Source organism: Gekko japonicus, unplaced genomic scaffold, assembly GCF_001447785.1.
Source record: "Gekko japonicus isolate JY-2015 unplaced genomic scaffold, Gekko_japonicus_V1.1 scaffold127, whole genome shotgun sequence".
Classification (NCBI taxonomy): Eukaryota; Metazoa; Chordata; class Lepidosauria; order Squamata; family Gekkonidae; genus Gekko; species Gekko japonicus.
In genome coordinates this window covers 626,848-648,749 of record NW_015170891.1, presented here as the reverse complement: position 1 = coordinate 648,749, position 21,902 = coordinate 626,848, and the positions used below count along the sequence as shown (strand labels likewise).

At 40.9% G+C, this 21,902-nt stretch overlaps 1 protein-coding gene across 1 annotated transcript in view; it reads right to left on the bottom strand.

The window, feature by feature from the left end:
- The window catches only part of DENND1A (DENN/MADD domain containing 1A), a 341,344-nt gene that overhangs the window by 249,048 nt on the left and 70,394 nt on the right, over nucleotides 1–21,902 (bottom strand). The window contains 1 exon segment of the mRNA XM_015418453.1: nucleotides 1,656–1,699. Within this exon segment, the coding sequence (XP_015273939.1) occupies nucleotides 1,656–1,699 (44 nt within the window).

The window sequence follows — 21,902 nt, the reverse complement described above, 5'->3', positions numbered from 1 at the left end:
CGTGGGGTTTTGTGGTTTGTTTTTAAGTTTGAGGTGTCCGGTTCCTTCCTGGCACTTTTTCTTCCCTCCATCCTCTTCTCTGTATGTATTTTTTCTTAAGCAGAGGGTGAATATAAGGATAAGGAACATTCTGTAGCAGAGCATTAGCTTTGCATCTCAGCTTCTGCAGGCTTGATTTCTTCTGAGGTGGTTTACTGCATGTTAAAATTTCTCTCTGGATGGGGGGGCTGGTAGTTTTACAAAAGGAAAAATATTTTATGTATGAGACAGTTCTATAATCCATAGATCACAGACACGAGAGACAGCAACAGCTCGGAGGGACCCTTAATCCGACTACATTTCACATGATAGACTAGCGGCTTTTTCAGCAAACATTGTGGCCCAATGCTGCCGAGTGTACTTAGGGAGCTATTTATTAACAGATTATTGGCACGAGATGGCAATGAGGACTCATGCATTTACAAAAGGATGCTTTGTTGCACAACCTCAACTCTGCGTTGTACGTCCTGGAAAGGGGTCAATACAAAAACTGAAGCAAAAGCCTGCCAAGCAACATGCTGCTTAAAAAAAATATTAATATTAATATGACAGAGGCACACCAGGAGTGCGGCCATCAGGGCAGCCATTGTCCCAGCCAGCATATACACCGCTACAAGACAAGGTCTGTGTGCCCTGAAGGGCCCACATTGAGACACACTCAGCAGGCAGGCAAGAGATGCTGCTGTGCCTTATGCATAACAGAAACATTTTTAAAGGAGAGAAACGTAGAAGGATCAGAAGCAACACCATCCTCATGACAATGCAATTAAAACCTGGTGCAGGAGCTGTTTTTTTGTCTTAATACTCTGAAAATGCCCCCCCCCCCCCCGCCGAAAATTTATTTTCTTTAAAGAAAACAACAATTAAAAGTTTGTTTCACAGATCAGGTTGCAATCCAGAGTTTACTTGCAACAGCCAACACAAACCCCCTTCTCAGCTAGAGTTTCTCTGGCAAACAGCAAGAGTGTACTAACTAAATCGACAATGCAAAAATAAGGTTCCCTCCCACCAGCCCAGTGCCACTCTCTAATGAGATGCAGTAAAAGGAGAAAGCAGCCACTGAGATAGGGAACAGCTTTTGGTTATCACAATCATCTCATGAACTATCGAATTATAGGATATATTCACTTTGCACTTCAGTCCGCGCCCTAATTGCAAAATTCCCACCACCTTCTCTCCTTTATTCCATCTCTCTACAAGATATGATAAGATCCTGGAAATATTTTGTAAAATACATTGTGAATCCAAGTAAACTCATACCTCTGAGACAATGAAATGAGGATTCTTTAGCTAACTGTCGCCTGCAGCACCTCCAAAGGTAGTTGGGGGGGGTTAGTCTTTTTTTAAAAGGGAAATTAATTGATCTGATTCTTCCAAAATAGACCCTTAAACTTTAAACGTTTGACAGAGTTGAAAAACATCTAAATTTTTCTCATGCAAGTTTACAAATGTGTGCACAGTTTTCTTTTTTAAAATCATATTTTAATTATACTTCCCTCTTCTAAAAATTGTTTTTCTTATTTGGATTTTTAAAGAGAAAAAAAGAACAGCAATATTATGTTGAACAACCCTGAAATGAATTTTATCATGTAAAAAATTAATTACGCATTCCAAACCTGGTCACTGTAGTCTTCGGGGAATTGCCTCCGCACCTCAGGATCTGTAAATAATTGACAGATAATATTAATTGGCTTTGGATTAGTGAGCAAGCAGAGAATCACACATTAATATTTGATCAGAAGATGATAGCAGCCCTGGCAGGGGATCCAAGAAGGGCAGCTGAGGCTGAGACGCTGATAAGAGGAAGTAAGGACTCCTCAAGGCTCTCCTTTTACCCTCTTTCCAGAAAGACAAAAAAGAAATTAGAGAGACCTGATGCTACTGTTAACTTTAGGCTGTTATCTAATGCAAAAAACCCCTAACCAGGTGCAAATTGCCAGCTACGTGCATGGGGAAGGGAATAGGGTCCTCAACGTGCTTCGACTCCTTATTTTTAATCAGGTACCTCATTTAGCCAACTGCAAGAAGGGACTTTTTCTTCCTTTCTACTGAAGGTCTGTAAAGAAAAGCCCAATAGCAGCATTCTGTGGGACCTGATCACAAATCTTTCAAAGCTGATTCAAGTATGGAGGAGAAACGGAAAAAGAGACTCTCCTTAACAGTTGTTCCAAACATGCATATTTCATTTGCTGAAAACATCTAATTAAAAGCATTCCTTAAAACATCTAATTAAACCATTAAAGCCTTCAGCACTGGTAAACCCTAATATTTAACCTTCTTCACACCAGAAACCTCAAGAAACAAAAGTACCTTTCTTCCTCACTGCTCAGGGTAAACAACGACAGTTCAACTTGAGAAGCAGCAGCTCAGAACAAGTATAATTGTATTAAATAGAACAGAAGCAGCAACACACAAAACCCAGACCAAAAATCATTTATCTGACAAACCATCTCAAAACAACTCCGTGGCGACCATCTGCTTTTCCTAACAACGTTTCCAAGATTGCCAGCCTCTGTATTATTAGTGTAATTTTTAATTACAACAATAATAGATTAGAAACAAGATGCTGTGGAATTTGTGAAGAAGTTGTCATTTATTCGTCTGTTGTCCAACATGCATTGATACAATTGTCAGCATTTTCAATTCTTTGGGCTTGTGGTGCTGGGTGTATTGTTAACCAGATGCTTTCCATTTTGCAGAAATGTTTCCACAAGTTTTGATCATTATGAAGGGAGTGGGGATTTGTAAACAATCTTTACTGCTCAATTACTGCTCTCCTCTGCCAGAGTTAAGGCTTGTGGGGCAGAGAATAATTTTATGATGTATACATCATATACTTTTATTCTTTTACACACACACACACACACTTGTCCCACTCTAACTTTCTCACAGGCAAAGTTTGTTTTGCTAATAAATTGGTTAATTGGAGGGTTCAATTGTTACCAGATGCAGAGTTTCCACTAAACTGTACTTGCTTTCAACAAAGTATTTAAATGTACAGTAAGACCACTTTTTAAAAAAGCAACTGACTGCAGGAAGCTGTTATTAGGTTTTCTATGTAGACAGAAGTTTGATTAGAGTCCTTCTATTGTGCACAAAGGAGGGGGAGGGAGAAGAAAGCGGCCTCTTAGAGTCACACAGAATACAAATGGAGACCAACTCAATCATACAAAACAAATAAGACAGTTTATTAGATATTTGTGTATCCTCAATATAGCTTAGTCCCCAGTAAAAATTTCAGCCTGTTTTGCACCCCCTCCTGTAGCCAAAGAAAATCCTAAAGGGTTAACTAAAACTGTGTTTTAGTAGACCTTTTCAGTTGCATCCTGAAAACAGTACACATGACTGGGATGTTTTCAGAAAGACCATTGGGGAGCCTGAACCAATGAAGTATCAGGCACACCTAAGCAAACTGAAATCAACAAGTTTAGGGCCATGCACTCCAAATTCTAATGTGGTCTTACTAACGAGCTATGGCCTTTCCCCCACTATTGACAACCCATGCATATAACCACTAATGTGAGGCACCAAGTTTGCCATCAAACCAGCATGCTCTGAAAAAGCAATACTGCCCCATATTACAGCAACTATTGCTAATACAGCTTATCGTAGCACATCTAGGAGCTCAATGGACTATCACAGTGCTTGGATTTCTCAGAGAACATTTATAGTGAAGTACAGACCCCTTATTAAATAGCTCTTGTCCAAGATGAAATTGTGAAAAATTACTACCAAAAACTCTCAAGAAAGCAATCAATAGCAGAGAGCCAGCAGGTAGAGGGGCTTTATTAGCATTCTTTTAGGAAGCATCTCATTCTTTTCCTTAACATGGCACTCCTTCAAAGGGCACTTTGCCTACACGGGAAGCACTTCCACAGAAGATAAAACATTAAGTCTTTGCTATGGAACCATCACATGTGACAATCTACACGAGGCTCTCACTCCTTTCCTCCACAGAAAGGCTATCCACATCAGAAAAATATAATTTAACATTCGACTCTGGTCTTCAGTCATTATTGACTTCCCCTAGCATTGTCAGTATTTTCCCCCTCCCAATAATCCTGCTTTTATTCTCAGCTGAAGCCTGGGGAAAAGGTGAAGGATAAACTAAAGGCCCCCAGGCAGACACTACTTCCAAGCTATAAATTTATGCTCCCATATCCAGAGTCTGTCCATTTTCCCTTCACTTTTAAATCAATGTCAAAGGAATTATAAAAAATAACAAATGTATTTTAAGTTTTTGTCAACTATCCTAAACTAGATTCGGCACAATTAAGTTCAAAACTCAAGTCAGGATACAAAGATCAGCACTATTCAAGTACCTGCATTTTCAAAATCCACAATCACACAGGCTCTTTTGTACTTGGAAAGGCAACATCAAGCATAAGTGCTCTGATGGATCAGACTCCAAAAGTTCCGCAAGTCCTGCATCTTATTTCTTATGACAGCCAACCCAAATGCAGTAGAAGATTCACAAACAGGGAGCACAAACCTCTCCTTGCCTCCACCAAAACTGGCATAGGTAAAAGTGAAGGTTCCATTCAGCAATCATGACTAATAATCATTTATGGACCTATTCTTCATGCTTTGTCTAATCTCTTGTAAAGTAATCTAAAACTAGTAGCAATCACTACATCTTGTGGCAGTGATTAATCAAGCATAGTGGGGTGCAACCCCACAGAACCTTGGAGGAAGAGGTACTTAATTTGGAGAAAGACTCGTTAGAACATGGTTGGATCCACACTAGTGTAAAGAACTTACAAGGCCCAGAGTCGTCTCTTCTAATCAAAATGGTTCTTATTGTGTCACATTCAAATATTACTTGGATTTTCTAGATCTGCATCAATAGCTCATGGATGGGAAAAGCAGGAATATCAACTACCTTAAGTATAAAAAAGCAGAGAAAAGCTCCTAAGCTTTACCCTACTTAGGCTGCGGTCACACGTAACAGAAGCCACACAAGTGAGACGGAAAACAGGCAGAGTTTCCGGGCGCGATCTCACCAGCACATCTGGGAAGCGTAGCACTCCCGTGGCTCAACCGAGGCTTCCAGCCGAAACTGCGTGGCAAAAAACTAATACCTTGGAGGTACTAGTTTCCGGAAACTGCGGGGCAAGGGCGGGCGTCTGATCGCGTTTCCGGAGGCATCCGGCGCCCGCCCATGTCCCCTTGCAAATAAGGTGGGGTTTTTTTTGTACAAGTCTCTGTGGATGCGCATGCGCACCCAACGGAGCATGCTCATTTGTCATGTACACAAAAAAAAAAAAACAGTTTGCCGCGGCGCGCGCTTCTTCATTGCGCGCCGGCTTGTCCTGTGATCGGCACCTCTCCCTTGCCATGGAACCTCCACGGTACCTCCACGGTACCTCCACAGGAGGTCTGATCGTGTAACTGCGCAGTAGTTTGCCCCAGGGCAAACAGCCACGCTTCTCCTCTGCAGTTTCCTGCCCGTGTGACCGGGGCCAGAGTATTTTAATACTGCCCACCCCCCACTGACAACAATAGGGTTGCTTCCTAAACATCTGATGCAAGCTCTAAGGAATCAGAAGTAATCTCTCAGCCCTCTGAATAACTAATTCAGCATTTTTGTTTTCACCAGTAACTACAACAGTCAACACATGCTGTTGCCTATAATTAATTCTGAATTGGTTAGGTCACGTTTCTGCTCACTCTGATAGGGCTATGCAAACCCTAACTGCCATGTTTCTTTATGATTCTGGGCAGGCATAAACCCAAGTATTCATGCTGCTGAGGAAATCAGAAGACATCATACGTTGGGTCCAGTGTTCCCTTAAAGCTGAGTTAGTGTGAGCTAGCTCACAGGGTTTTTTGGCCTCCGGCTCACACATTTTTGTCTTAGCTCAAGAAGGATGGCTCCAGAGAAAACTAATTTATGCAGTAGACAAACCACTCACTCACAACTTTAATGCCAGTAGCTCACAAAGTAGAATTTTTGTTCATAAGACTCCACAGCTTAGAAAGAGCACTGATTGGATCTGTGGGACAGAGGACAAGCCCTCGGGCAAGTAAGCAAGGCAATAGACTCCACTGACACACAACTTACCTGAGTAATGCTGCTGTTTACCTTGCATGTTTTCAAGCATTCCTGTTCCTATCAGCGCCAGTATGGCAAATGCACACACCCTGGCACCCTGCAGTTAATAAAATTCTTTTAAAAATTCTCCATCTGGCAGCAATCCACTTACATGCCTGTACTTTTTTAAAAAAAAACTAAAAAACAGTACTCCACGGGGCTGCATTGCATCAACTCCACTGGTTAAAGTGTTAAACGGTCTAGGGGCATTTCATAAAATATTAAATACATTTTTATTTGGAAAAAAAAACACAGCACATACAGAGCAAAAGAGCCGTGCTCTATTTGACTTGCTTTACCCGTCAACCATTGCAACTCTGATGGGGATGCTTCGCCACTTGGCCCACAATCTCTTGTTCAGAGGTGTGCTGGAGGTTATAAAAGCTGGGCTACAAATGGGCTACACACTGCACGCAAGAAGAGTATGTATACAATATAGCGGTGAGAGAACTGGGATGGGAAGGTAGAGCATGCAGCCCCAAAGCAGCCAAGACTTTATTTAAAGACATTCATATTGTGCCTTATTTTATTTTTATAACATCTACCCCACCCTTTTTTATTCAAGAAAACATAATTAAAGCCATCATCTCAGGCTAAACCAGTGGTACTCAATCTATGGCTCATGGAGAGCCACATTCACAATTACTATCAACCAAAAAATTTACTTCCATCCCTGGCATGAGGCCTGCATCTTAGGGAGACTTGCAGCTTACCCATTCCTCCAGGAGTGTCTGTTTGAAGTTGAGAATCACCTGCCAACTCCAAACTCCATCAGGCAAGGGCCTTGCCCACTTTCCTGAAACATGGGGCAGGCACCATATTGGGAAACCACAACTGGCATAGCATAGAGCCACTGGATATCACTGGGCTAAACCCTTAAAGGTATGACAGACTGCATCTTGCCTTTTAGCCCTTCATACGTATTCTACCAATACCCAGCTCTAAGCTTCCAAGATAACTTCCAATAAATTCAAGTTTCCCTTTGATGTTTTGAGGACTATGATATATAGACCCAGCTTCCAGTCTTAGTATCCCGCATACGTAACTAAGGCAGCAAGATTTAAACAATGCAAAGACAAAGTTAACATCATAGGGCTAACAGAAGGGAAGTAGAGCCTCACACCATCATCCAAAGGATCCTGTAATTAATCTGGATTTATTGTGTACCAGAGCAGCTGATTACCCTTTCCCATTGCTTTTTTTTCCTGATAGACACAGGATACAACAAGGCCTCAGCCACCTACCACACTTTACCTTGCTGGTAAGGAACTTGGGTGGGCAGGATTGGGCCTTGACAAAGATATCTGGCTTGGATGCTGAACTCTGTGAAGCTGGAAGAAAGCAAGCCCTATGAGTGAGAATATTTCAAGGCAGCATCCCACCTGAATCAATGAACCAGCCAACCTCACACTCACTCTTAGCCCCACAGATTGCTCTCAGCTTCCAGTCCAACTCTCACTTGCTCCAGTTCCACCCCCTTCTCCCCTTCTCAGAAGCACCCCACCCTCATTCCCACTACTACTCCCCCGTATATTAGCTTAAAGAAAACCTTTTCTGTGGTGGCCCCTAATTACAGAACTTCCCCTGCAATCTTCACTACCATCTTTTAGGCACCAGGAGAAGCCTATATTCAGCTATGCTTTTAAGACTTGCATCTGGGCTTTCCTTCCAGTACAGATTTTATATACAGTTTTACTGCTGGTGTCTGTTTTATAAGTATAATTTTTAATTCTTTTAACCTGATATTTTATTGTTATTATATTTGTGTGTATGTATGCCCACAGGGCTTTTGGAGAAAGGCATTCCAAAAGATGGGGAGTATCCACCAAGAATTCCTTCTCAAGGCACCTTTGTAATTTGGACATGACATGTCAAGGTCACATTCCCAAAAGGCTGAATTCAGCTGGCCATAAAGAGGATGGCAGGATAAAAGGGAATGGGACATGCTCAAATGTTAGTCTATTTTTTTTAAAAGCTAATAACCTTTTAAAAGTCAAATCCTGGAAGCTAAATACATCAAGTATAAAAATACAAAGTTAACTGCCTGCTTCTTTAACTTGAAGAGTTGAGACATAAAGCACAATCACAGCCAGCCACAATATTCTCAGGCACCCCCATTCATTGAAATGAATGGCGATCAGGACATCCACCTCATGCAGCAGCACCACACCTCCAGCGCAGAACGTGTGGGACTGTGGATCACAGCACACACAACAGCACATATCTCTTCACGTTTAAAAAAATCACCTTTAGAGTCTCCTAGACCTCCATGGAGCCTTCACCATCTGCAGATCAGTAGCTTCCCCAAAAGAAAGGAGTCCCACAGACACTCCTCTGCCCGCACTAGCAACATAACTATTAAATGTCTGAACATGTTGCCTCCTGCAGACACAAAGCCCAAGCAGTTACCTGGGGGGGGGGGCACAAGCAGCACACTGCATGGCAGTAACTTTCATGAGAAACAGGTGGAGTTACAGCCAAGCAACTAAAAGCCTTTCCTCAATTTAATACTCTGAACAGACACACACCAGCTGAAACTTAATTAATAATTCTCAGCCTACTCCTACACAAGCACTCAAAAACAATCAGAGAGGCAGCACAATTCAAGGAGCTAGGGAGCCAGAGAGTAATTCTGAGCAGTACCTGCTAAAGCTTGGTCATTCTACAAGTACTCTTGTATGCAAAACATGTCAAATACCTGGTACATTAATTGAGGCTTTTGTTAAGACATTTGTTCCAGTCACTAGGAAGTTGTGATCACATGGATAGATTCTCTGCTGATCTACAACTGAAGACATCAAACCAAAGTCTCGTTTTTTGATTCAGATTCATTATCCTGACAACATACCTTTGTCTTCACTAGATTTTCAACACAATACTTAACAAATGCTTTGGTTAACCACAAATAACAGGATTTCAGGGGTGCTTGTTTTTAAATGTAGCAGACATCTCTGAAGTACTACAACTTCTGAAATACTGCCAACATCTATAAAATAAGCTTCACATCACACATACAAATAACAGAAGAGCTTAAGAACGGCATTAGAAATTATTACCCCTCAATATTACTGTGGAAAAGCTCCAGGATAATTCCAAAACACAAGGATTTTCACCAATAAACATTTTAAGCTCCTCTACATTTTACAAACAATTTATGTTTCCCATTAAAAGCTTTGTTTTCTTATGCTGTAAAACATGAATTAACTGATTTATTCAGTAAAGTTAATTGTCCCTGTGGGAACACAAAAATGATGTGTCCTTTCACTTGTATGGGGGGTAGTGCTTAGTATATCATGCAAGTATGCTGGCAAACTGGATATTCAAGTGGTGAGTGCAAGATCCAGCTGGTTGCATTTGATGGGAGGGATGGATAGAAAATAACTGACACTTCACAGTTCAGTTTTCTCCAATGTTATTTCCTTTAGCTAAGCAGCTAGTTTGGTTACAGTACCACTTTCTCATCGATTTGTCCAACAAATGCTCAAAATGCATAGCTATCCACTTTTACTGTGCATTTTAATTCACTTTTGTCTGTTAAACAGTTTCTCGCTTATTTCTAGCTAAAATGTCAGCAATAATAGATTTCCCTGTTTGCTATACAACAATCTGACTCTTCACTTTCTTCCCTCACAAAGTTTTTTAAAAAGGTATGTGTGGAGTTCTATTTGTATAAAGTATTTATCCTGGTGTTATTGTGTGTCTTATTTTTAGAATATATCTATTCATTTTTAAATAGCTTTGGAAATCCACCTTAAACTTTCACAATAAAGTCATTTTTTTAAAGTCCATTTGTGATTTTTATTTCAAATTGGACTTTTTATTTTGTAATCCTAGCTCTAGCTGAAGCCACAACTGCTAAAAACACAGTGCTACGCTGTATATGTAATGCCAGTTTAAAAACGCAAATGGGTGCATGCATGACCTCGTGCTTACATTATTCGACACATATCCAGCAGGGTTTTAATTTGCAAAGTGCAATTAATATAGTTATATAGTTAATGCAGAATACCGTTAACGCCCAGTGGTAGGGGGATGTCTGTAACAAAGGCCTGAAAGCAGGACTTGAAAAATCTCATTCTTCAATTTCACGGTGTTTAAGGCACTACCTGCCTTTCCCCACAAGCATCAAAGCTAATCCCGTGGCTGGAACCTGATTTAATTTTCCAGCTGACAGGGTGGGAATCTGCTCCAACTTAGGGCTGCTCTTTTCTTCTACTATTTCAAGAGCAATAAATGGGGGGGAAGTTTGGCTTCTTTTCTCCATCATTCATAAAGAGCATTTCGATGAGGAAAGGTTTCTTCAGCATCCACTTTTATTCATGCTTAAGGCATGCTCTGCTACTCCTGAACTTTTCTGTACAACAGTATCTCTCCCACATACTTATTTCAGTAAAGTAACACAGATAGGATAAGTTCCTAACAAGCCATCTTTTGCACACAGACTAAATATTCTGAGCATTATAAAGACACTGACCAGTTAGCTGTTCTATTTCAGTTGGTTTAACCAGATTTTCACACCATTCCTGTAGTTCTTGGTCTTAATGGCATCAATCCCCAAGCCTTTGGGATAGAGAAGGCCAGACACTTAAGTAAAGGAATCTCCTCTTTAGAAACAGAATGCACATTCTTTAGCCCTCACGGTTTCCTCCATAGCTTTGCAGGATATAACTACTCTCAACATCATCCCTTTCCAAAAATGGTGTAAGGAAACAGATTTATTTCATACAAGACCATGCAAAATACCTCCAAGACATAATGCATACTCTTATACTTACTACAACAAAACCTTCACTTTCTTGCCATGTGTTGGATGTTGCACTTAGTATATTATTTTGTTGAGCCCAGAAAGGGCTCAAGTCAACTGCAGATCAAGGCTTTAGAACCAAGACAAAGGATTAACTACCAGATTGGGGGGGGGGGGATCTTTAACTTAACCAAAAGGTTTTTTTTCTTATACTGCATAATGCATAGCAAGACTGCAGCTTCAGGGAAGCGCCAAGATACTTATGTTTGCTACTCAACTATTCAAGTACAGGTTGCTTTTTTTAAGTGGCTGCTCCTTCCAAAGGCAAAAAGCAAAGCACATTAAGCTTATGAATCAGCAGGATGTGGTCAAGAAAAAGCACAGACCACCTTACACTGGCCAGCAAAGATGGGAAAGATTCATGGGAAACATTACTGCTCTGTAAGAACAAGAATCCTACCCTTCAAACACAATTGGCATGTCTCTGACTGCATAGACAGCAGACACTGACCTATTGTCTTCATTTGATAGAGCTGTTCTGAAAGTAGTACAGTCACCAATTAAAGGAATCTAAAAGTACTCAATGCATCAGCTGTTGTGTAACCAACCAATGTTATCAAAGAAAGCAAAGAGGAGGGGATCATTTTGGTTTGTATTCCACACCCCTCCACACACCCCATACTTAAAAATGTGACTTGGGTACAAAATAATTACCAGTAATGGGGGGGAGGGATTTCTGCACCACCACAACCTGTAAACCTAACCCAATACAAGAGGGAGACACATAACATTTCCTTACTTATTCAGGGAAACATGTGTCATCTCTCTACCCCTCCCCCCATATTAATGATATCCTAAATCCTAAAACATATCCTAAGTGCAAAACAAGAGTGCAAGCCCATAATATGCTGAGATGCCACCACATGCCACTATTCAATGTCAAATTTCATTTTCAAATGTAAAAAAGATGGTATTTCACTATTCTGCTTCAGCATCACCTCAACACAATTGTGAACCAAAATCTAAGTTGGAGCAATCCACATGAACCAACTAACACAAAAGGCTCCTTCCTAGAAAGCACATTTACAGACCTTAGAATGAAACAAAGTAAGGCCATAATTCCAAGCTAAGAACGAAATACCCTAAATACATTTAACATCCAAACTCCCTACCAAGCCTCTCCTCACACCATTCTAAAAGAAAACAAGAGGAAACATTAACACCAAACAATATTTACCCACTTTGTACACCAGAAGTGATAAAATAAGGAAAATCATACTTTTCATACATACAAAACAAACAATCAAAAGAATCTTTGCTGCAACAGAGAAAGTAAATAATGCAGATATATTTTGATTTTTCAGGCCATATGAGATGTACTGACTCAAGTAGCAGCTGGCAAAGCCTTCTTTGTCCTGGAAGCATTAAAAAAAAAGAGTTAACAGTTTAGGTATAGCTTATGAACAGCAGCCATGACTTCTGGTGCCTTCTAGGTCAGGCCATACAAGACTGAAAAATCTGTTTTAAAGGTCATGGTGAGGAAAGAGAAATACAACGGACAAACATCACCCATAACAGCCAAACAACAAAAATTAATCCAGGTAGTTCCTCAAAGTATACTAATGTCATACATAAGCAGGCTGCTGCATAAACTCACCTATTTAAAGAAGACAAAAGCTCAAACTGTAGAAGAGTTTCTCTCAACAGGAGCTAATGTTTTGCCCTTTTAACAAAAGCAACAAGGAGCCTTGGGGTGCATTAAAAGCTAACATTTATTATGGCATTAATCCTCAAGAACTAGAAGATACAAAATCTGTCATCCTCAGCAAACAGAGATTAGGATTTACATAGAATTCAAGGGGAAGCTAGGTAAAATACTGGTAATTCAACAAACCCTTTAGAAGAACCACAAGAAAACCTATAAAACAAACACTTCCACTCTGATCCATTCTTTATTCCTCACAATAAGGTCAGTACCATCATTTTCCTGCTTTAGCTATAGCACACAATTATTGTTCCTCACCTTCTGTCAAAATGCAGGTTAAGGGCACGATCCCAGAGAGTTTCATTTTCTCACACCTTGATACTGGATGCATCAGCCCTGGCAGCTCCAACGGAACTTACATCCAAGTAAGGCTGCTCAGGGTCAGAGCCTTTAAAACTGTTCCAGCTAAGCAGTCTCTGTATAAATTTTATGGCAAACGTTACAACTTGGAAACAGAAATCATCTCCTTAATTTCTCAATATTTCTTACCCACAATACAGACAAAACCATTAAACTTCGTCTATGCAGAAATCAACCCTGACGGTTCCCTGGAAGGCCAGATACTGAAGCTGAAGCAAAAATACTTTGGCCACCAAATGAGAAGGGAGCACTCACTGGAGAAGACCCTGATGCTGGGAAAGACTGAAGGTCAAGAAGAAGGGGACGGCAAAAGATGAGATGGTTAGACAGTGTTATCGAGGCAACAAACATGAAATTAAGCAAACTCCAGAGCACGACGGAAGACAGGAGGGCCTGGCATGATGTGCTCCATGGGGTTGCGAAGAGTTGGACTCAACTGTGTGATTGAACAACAACATGCAGAATTCAGGTGTTCTAAGACGACACACATTGTTTCACAGCCACAGCCTGTCTCATTTGAACTTTAACATGAACCAACCCAAAAGAACTGTAAGAGCCCCAACCAACCAACAGTTCAAGTGTTGCAATTAACACCACACATGTTACTTTGCAATATCCATATAACAGTTTAGACTTATTTGTTACTATGCAACAACAGGCAGATCTGCATGGCAAAGTATCCCAAGCAAGGGAGGAGGAGGAGGATTTATACCCCACCCTTCAGTAGGCTCAGAGCGTCTTACAATCTCCTTCCCTTCCTCTCCCCATAACAGACATCCTGTGAAGTAGGTGGGGCTGAGAGAGCTCTGAGAGAACTGCTCTTGAGAGAACAGCCCCGAGAGAACTGTGACTGACCCAAGGTTACCCACCTGGCTCAATGTGGAAGAGTGGGGAATCAAACCTAGTTCTCCAGATTAGAGACTACACCAAACTGACTCTTAACCACTACACCAAATGTGTTGCTGCCCTGCAAGACCCAAGGGATCCAAACCCACTTTAAAAATAAACCAATGAACACAAGCCACAAGCATACCCTTCTGCTCTCCTGGCACACAACCCTTCTATTCAATGGGACTTTAAGAGAACAAAATCTTTAGTGGACTTGGCCCTACATTTGTAAAGAATTATAATTTATACATTATATCTTATTCATTATGATAATCTAAGCAACACACACACACAAAACACTCTGCGTTATTACTTGTGCAAGAGTTGCTCGGCTTTATCAGACCAAAACCCTGTTAGCCCAGGATTCTGTATCCAACAATACCCAGCTAGGTACTACTGATAAGCTTACAAAACAAGGTAGAAAGTGATAGCAATCCTGTATTTTGCTATCAGGCAATTGATATTCAGACACTACCTGAACAGACCATAAGAACATAAGAGCAGAAATGTTGGATCAGACCAATGATAAAGCTAGACCAGCATCCGGCTTCCAACAGTGGCCCATCAGATGTCCCTTATATCTAATAATGTCTCTGAATCCTCTCATATTTCTCATTTTGCCTGAATTTGTATTATAGTAATTTAAACAACTTCCAAACATTTTGTGGAGATAGTACTCCTGCTTTTCCTTTCAACTTCACCTGAACTGATTTTCTAATTTCTAAATGGATTCCTCTTTTGAATTGAAATGTTACCATGTTTGACGTCCTGGGCAATTTTCCACTATATATGTTGGATCTGAAATTTGTGGTCATCATTTTTTAGTGATCCAACCACATCTCACATGAGATCTGAGGCACTACTCAGTCAGTGATGGCAAGCCTTTTAGAGACCGAGTGCCCAAACTGCGACCCAAAACCCACTTATTTATCGCAAAGTACCAACACGGCAATTTAACCTGAATACTGAGGTTTTACTTTAGAAAAAACAACTCACACATTGACTTAAGATGATCCAAACAAAGTAAGGAAAGCAATCCCAAATGCTTTCATTTACTTACAATTATTTGGCAGAGAATTCGACACTTTAATGGTCTGGGCCTGGCTGGGGCGATGGCACGCATGCCCACTGAGAGGGCTCTGAGTGCCACCTCTGGCACCCGTGCCATAGGTTCGCCACCACTGCTCTAGGTGGTTCCATTCCTAATTGTTTTAAAACACAATCGTCTATTGCATTTAGGAATATCTCATACAGATTTATTAATTTATCATGCATTTACAACAAACAAAAATGCTCCATTTAAGAAGTAATTCCTTTATATAAGTTAAGAGCAGAACTCTATCATACAATGTTCTCTCCTCTGACTGGGGTTGCTTCTCTCAAGATCCTATGACCATCAACTAGCACAAAACTGGGAGAACTGCAGCAGAAGCCTCCTTGATTTAGGGCATCACTTCCACTACGCATCCCAAAACTTAAATGAATTGAAGCCCTGAATGGACGCAAAGTGCAGCCCAAGTAAGTATCCCTCTTACATGCAGTCTGACTTTGAATTTGACAAAGACAAAAAGGACATCATGCAAAATTCATAACATTAATTTGAAAATACAACATACCACACTTGGGCTGTAAAAGAACAATACAAGAGGAAAAACAATCAAAAGATGGAATTCTCAGACATCCAAAGTCAGAAACATTCTCAAGTGTTTGAATTTAAGCATTTCTAAAAAGGAATCAAAATTGAGAAAAGACAGAAAAAATGCCAGAAAGTTGTGAGCGTAGCCAAAGCTGGAATTTTAATTGTTTTAAAAGCTCCCAACAGCTCCCTTTGCACTTAATCCCTGATCCCAGAATACCCTTTAAAATGTCACTTCAAATAAATCTAACATTTACAACACTACTTTTGCTTTTTTAAAAAATTCTGAAGTACAGAAAGGTGATGTTACAGTCTTAAACTATCAAAACTCTTAAAAAGCAATACATGGATGGCTAATTAATGGGAAACAAGCCACCAAAAATTGTCACACAGTCATTTCTTAGAAATTATACAGAATGAGATATCTAAAATATATTAATCTTTCACATGCATAAAATGAACCCAAACACGACTATCATTTGTCTGCACTTAAACTAAAAGGAAGTTTAAAAGTCCAGAATATTCAATTTTCTACCAAATTTGATGTAACCCGCCCTGAGCCTGCTATGCAGGGAGGGTGGAATATAAATCAAAATAAATAAATAAATTTGGAACAAAGAGACAAATTGCCTTCCTTTCCTCAGAGTAAGAAAACCTGGAGATTTGGTGATATAAGTTCACTGCAGCTAAAACAGAGTCTTGCAGCACCTTCAAAAAATTGGGCTTTGGGGAGTCACAAAAAATTATGCAACAATCTATTCATTAGCTTTTAAATGCTACACAAGTTTGTTGCTTCTGTTTTTCACAGGACAAGAGGCGGGGGACAGACTTTTAATACTGCTAAATACAAGCCTGCAAGATGACTTTGCATTTACTTCCTACCCACTCACCCCTTATTCCAAAAAGAGAGTACCATGTCACTCTACCCTAGTTAGTTTTGTCTTATAATGACAGAATACCTGAATCCTTACACATCCCTTATTCAACTTCCTTGTTACTCTGCCTTGTGAACCATTTGGCAGAAACTCCACTTTTAGCCTCCTGCACAGCACTTCATACAATTTTTAAACACTGGCACAAGTCCAAGAGTTTCACAGCTGATGGGTGACCTCTGCAGTCACTTCCAGTTACACCAAACCTGGAATCCAGCAGGAAAGTAGTAAAGTTTGCATGTTCCACATTATGGCTATGCTATGAAGTCCCATCCCATCCCCCCAGCATTCTCATGAGAAGAGAAGCTTTTCAAAGACCCCCATTCTTACACTCCAGAATCCAGCAAAACAATGGACTCCAGTCATTTGCACTGAAAACATTGCTATGATAACACAGGCTATGATCACACAGAGGCCATGCACAACAAAGTAGGAGCCAGTTGCCAACATACAAAACCAGAGGCCATATGACAATTCTACAGTAAGGAGGGTGATGCATTCATTTAGTGAAACTTATGGTCTAATCCCTTCCAGGGTTTAATAAGTTAATTTTCTCCATCTGAAGGGGGGGGGGGGATTGATCAATGGCTACTGCTGAAGACACAAAAGCCAAGAGTGTGGCATCAATAAAAATTGTACAAATCAGAGCACTCAAAATTTGCACCATGAAAAACATACCACTACTTCTGTGCTTCCGGGAGTCCCAGGACCCACTTTTATTGTCAGTGACAAAGACAAAGATAAATTTATTATTAGCCCAGAGTCAACAGATTTAGACATATTCCTTCTCCACAGTTTTCCCCTCATGAAGTTCTTCAAAGTACATTGGATGTCTAGCAGTAGAGTTCCTTATTATAAATTGGATAGGAACATGGAGTCTGCCTGAAAGAACTTATCTTTACTCCTAGTCATATATTCAATCTATAGACATGCAGTAATTTTTTACATATTTCTGTGTACATATTGGCATGGGCTGCTCTTTTTCCTACTGAAGACAGCATTTCCAATCAATGTATCTCAGGATACAGAAGAAATAGAAAAGGTACACACCAGAACTGAACAAATTTGTTATTTAAGCAAAGAAAAGAAAATGATCCTTAGAGAATATCTGCGTCCTTCCAGTGAGCCTACGAGCACATGGTTAAGGGAGATGCATGGTCTGCTTGAATTTACAAAAGGATCCTGGCAAAATCCTTTAGCAAAGGCTCTCAGGAAGCTAAGTAGTAGACACAGGATACAAGAGGAGGGTCTTTTCATGGATCAGCAACTGCTGAAAAGATACGGAAACAAAAGGGAGGAATAAATGCCCAATTTTCTCAACGGAGAGAAGAAAACAGCAGGGCACCCCAAGGAGCTGCACTGGACCTTGTGTGTTCTTTTAGAGACTCATTAATGATCTGGAAAAGAGGATGAACTCTGAAGTGGCAAAATTGGCAGAAAGACAACATTTTTCAAGCACAAAGCAGTCTGTTGAATGTCATGGAAAGATATTCCCAAACCAGGATACTAGACAGTAAATATATAAAAATTCACTCTGCAAAGGAAAAAAAGTCCTGTGGAAACCAAGGTATCAGTTTCCACTCCAAAAGAAGGTCTCAAAGTTGTTCAGTCTCCCAATCCGCAGCTCAGTAAGTTTCCAGCCCCCTAAAAATAATGCAACTTGCTTGGTGGTAGTTAAATCATGCCAAGTGTCTTAACAGCTCTACAGAAAGCCATCATGCTATGGATGTTTGGTAAACTTCACTTTTTTGGTTATAACACCCCAATAATGGACATAACCCACTTTCTCTTTATTTCACTTCCAAACTTAATGCTTGCCTGCTCCATATCCAGAGTTTTTGTTGTTCTCTCAGCTCCCTTTGCTGTAACATCTGCTGCTGTAATCCTGCTCCCAGTTTTTCATCCCAGGTTTGGCTCCATCTCTTGAGCATTAAAGCTGCTGCCATCTACTGATGTCCAAAACTGCTCCTTGCATTGCACCAGTCCTGACAATGATCATTCTGTGTCGAAATCCTTCCCAGATCTTCCCTGACTTATAGAGGATTCCCCCTGCCATCACCCAGTGAACAGAAATAAGCAGCAATATTATTGTGCGGGTTTTTTTGCTCCCCGATGGGGAATTGTTTATTACATTTTTATTAAAACTACAAACTATAACAGAAATAAGGGAGGGGACTACATTTACGGGGATAAAGAAAAGATACCCACTACTGACTAAAAACCCAAGAGAGGAGATCTTCTGATCAACTTGAATACACATCTAGTCTTAATCATATTAATCTCATTACAAACTGAGTCACATATTCTGTTAACTTTTCCCACATCTTAAATTCAACTGATATCAGGAAATACCCCAAAGCATCTCAATTCAAAATTTTTCAAAGGCACAATTCAGAGTCCTTCAGCCTTCACTTCTTCTCGTCCAGTCTCTTCCGCAACTTATAAGGACCTTTAGGAGCTGCTGCCCCTTTCTCAGACAGAGTCCTCTCCGGAAGAACCCGAGTCCAGCTCGCCACTGGACTTGCTGTCCCCTTCTTTTTCTTCCTCCTCTGGCCCTCCCAGCTGGACTCTTAAAAATTCTCTCGCTTTCAGAACAGAGTCAATCTTTTCTTTTTTATCCTTAATTTTAAAGTTGACGTCTTCTGGAATTAGCCATCTATATTCAATTGAATTTGTTTGAAGAAAAAGAACAAGATCTTTATATTTCTTTCTCCGCTGTCTTATTTCAAATGGAATATCCTTCAGTACTCTGATGACACTCTCCCCAGCTCTCAGGGGTGCTCCAGATACTGCTTTCAGGATTGCATCCCTTTCATGCCTCTTTGAGAATCTTACGACCATTTCCCCAGGCAGATTATTTTTCTTTATGTATCCTGAATATGACCTGTAGCTACATCCATTTCGCTTAGCAAAACTTCCGCCTTCATCTCTGTCACTGGAGCCAGTATTTCACTCATCACTTCCTTCAAATTCTCTCCCTTGGTCTCTGGCATGTCCTGAAACCAAAGGATCATATTAGCCTTTTCCATTTGTAATTGTAGCAACTGCTCTTCTGTAGAAACTTGCTTCTTTTCCAGTTTTTGTACTTTCTTCGTCACCTTTTGAGTAGTGACGTCCACTTCTTTCACCTTCTCATTTGTTTGATTCATCATTTTCAGAGTCTCGCTTATCTGATTTTGTTGAGTGGTGATACACTGGGTCATTGATGTAATCTGCTCTTTGAGATTATTCATTTGGTCCTGCAGGTGGCGCATGGAGTCTGCCCAAGTCTTTGCCGGCTCATTGACTCCTTCCGGTTTTGGGATCTCAGTTACTTTCGATTTCAGATGCTTCTCTTTCTCCGTCCTCTTCCCCGCCATCTTTTTTGCTTTGTTTACTTTCGCAAAATTTTTGAAAGTCTCTGAATATGCTCCTTAATGCTTGCACTCGCCTTGGTAAGTACTCCTTAGCAGTTTTAACCGTTTCTGCTTCCGCTCCCCCCCTCAATCGCTCTAAAGTATATGCATTTGGGAGGCGTCCCTCCCCCGCTCACCTTATCTTCTGTTCAATGGGGTGGGGGTGCGGAGCTTCTTTTCTTTTTAATCAATGCTTAACGACTCACGTTCATAATCGGCCCACAGACCTCGTTTACACTCCATTTCATGCTCGATCTCCTGTGCTTGCCCTGGTCAGCATCACTTAGTCCATTCAGTCTCTCAGCACGAAGAACCGTCAGAGCGAAGAGGTGCCTCAATTCTCCGGCATTACGCCGTCAAAGAGGCAACCTCTCAAAAGGTCCATGGCCAGGGTCCCTTCAGCTGGGTCCCTGGGGGAGTAGTGAGCCTGCACACACCCTCCTTCGGCTGGAGCACAGCTTCACCCCCGGGAGTTCCGGGATATGAGTCTGCTAGCATGCCGCCATCAACTGGAAGTCAGCAATATTATTGTTATTACAGCTATAAGCAAGGCTAGCATCTGGACATCTGATGGTCACTCCCAAGAACTGAAAGTGTCCCCTAAAAAAAAAAAAAAACATAATCCATGTCCTTGATCTGGATCCCAGCTTTCCTCACCTTGTTCCTTATCATAATGGTGCCCCCTTGGAAGTGGATTATCATCCTTGCACTCACGTTTGCCACAAACAGTCTCACTACAGTTCTCAACACATTTCTCTATAGATTACTGCATCACCAATTCCTTCTCTCTATTTCCTGATTAATACCACTTACAGCAACAAAAGGGTATTGACAGCACTGTAAACTAAAAATTGAAGGTCAAAGAAGACGGGGACGGCAAAGGATGAGATGGTTGGACAGTGTCATCGACGCAACAAACATGAAGTTGAGCCAGCTTCGGGGGACGGCGGAGGACAGGAGGGCCTGGCGGGAGCTGGTCCATGGGGTCGCGAAGAGTCGGACTTAACTGTGCGACTGAACAACAAAAATAAAAATTAAGTTTATTCAGTATAAGTTCATTGTCTTAGCCATAGACCATAACATAATACATCAGGTCATAAAATGTTAATGTAGACAATAGAAAAATATCAGTATATTCCTATACTACTTCTACTTTGCATTAAATACTAAACTCATTATGATTTTCCTTGTTGCTAAGGCAAATAATGCCATTCTGCTAGAGACATAGTGGTCAAGGTCTGCAAGTAAAATTTTTACCAGATCCAGATCGTCCATTATGCTACGGAATAATAGGGAAAATGTACTTTAGCCTAAGGGCTTCATGTCATGGGCATCTCAGAATATAATATACAATATCATCAACTTCCCCCATATCACAAAGACAAAGTCTAAGGGGGGCAGGGATACCAAAAAGATGTCCAGTCCTGATCACTGAGGCCATTGTTGGGAGATGAACTTAATATTTACTTTTGTGTATTTGTAGTTGCTGACACACGCACACACACATGGACTGTGCCCACAAACCCCTACAGGCTTAGGAAAAGCTGTTTGCATTGCACGCTGTGATTGCTTCACCTGTAAGACGCCTTGCCTGCATTCTATGCTAAGGGAGTTTGCACCCACACAGCCCAGCCTGAGGAAGATAGTTGAATCATCATTGTGGTCAGCCCAAACAACAATTCTATGCTTGCAGCCACCATTGATGAACTGTTGAAGGACACGTAACTAAGATATCTGGTTTACATCCAAAGGGACAGCTTCCTGCCAGATGGCCATTTTATTGCCTGGGACAGGGCAAGAATCATCTACACTTCAATGGTTGCCCTGGTACCCAACTTCACACCTTGACCAGATGCGTTTCTTGAGTTAAAGGTTTAGATTTCAATATTGTCCACTCCTTCTAGTTAGACACGTCACTACCTATAGCCAATAGAGTTAGTTCCTGGGACGGACTACAGGTAGGTGGGACAAAGGAGGATGGCACAAATGCCAGCCCCCTAACCTATATAAAGTGAGGTTCAACAGTTTGGACCCCGCTAGCCACCTTCT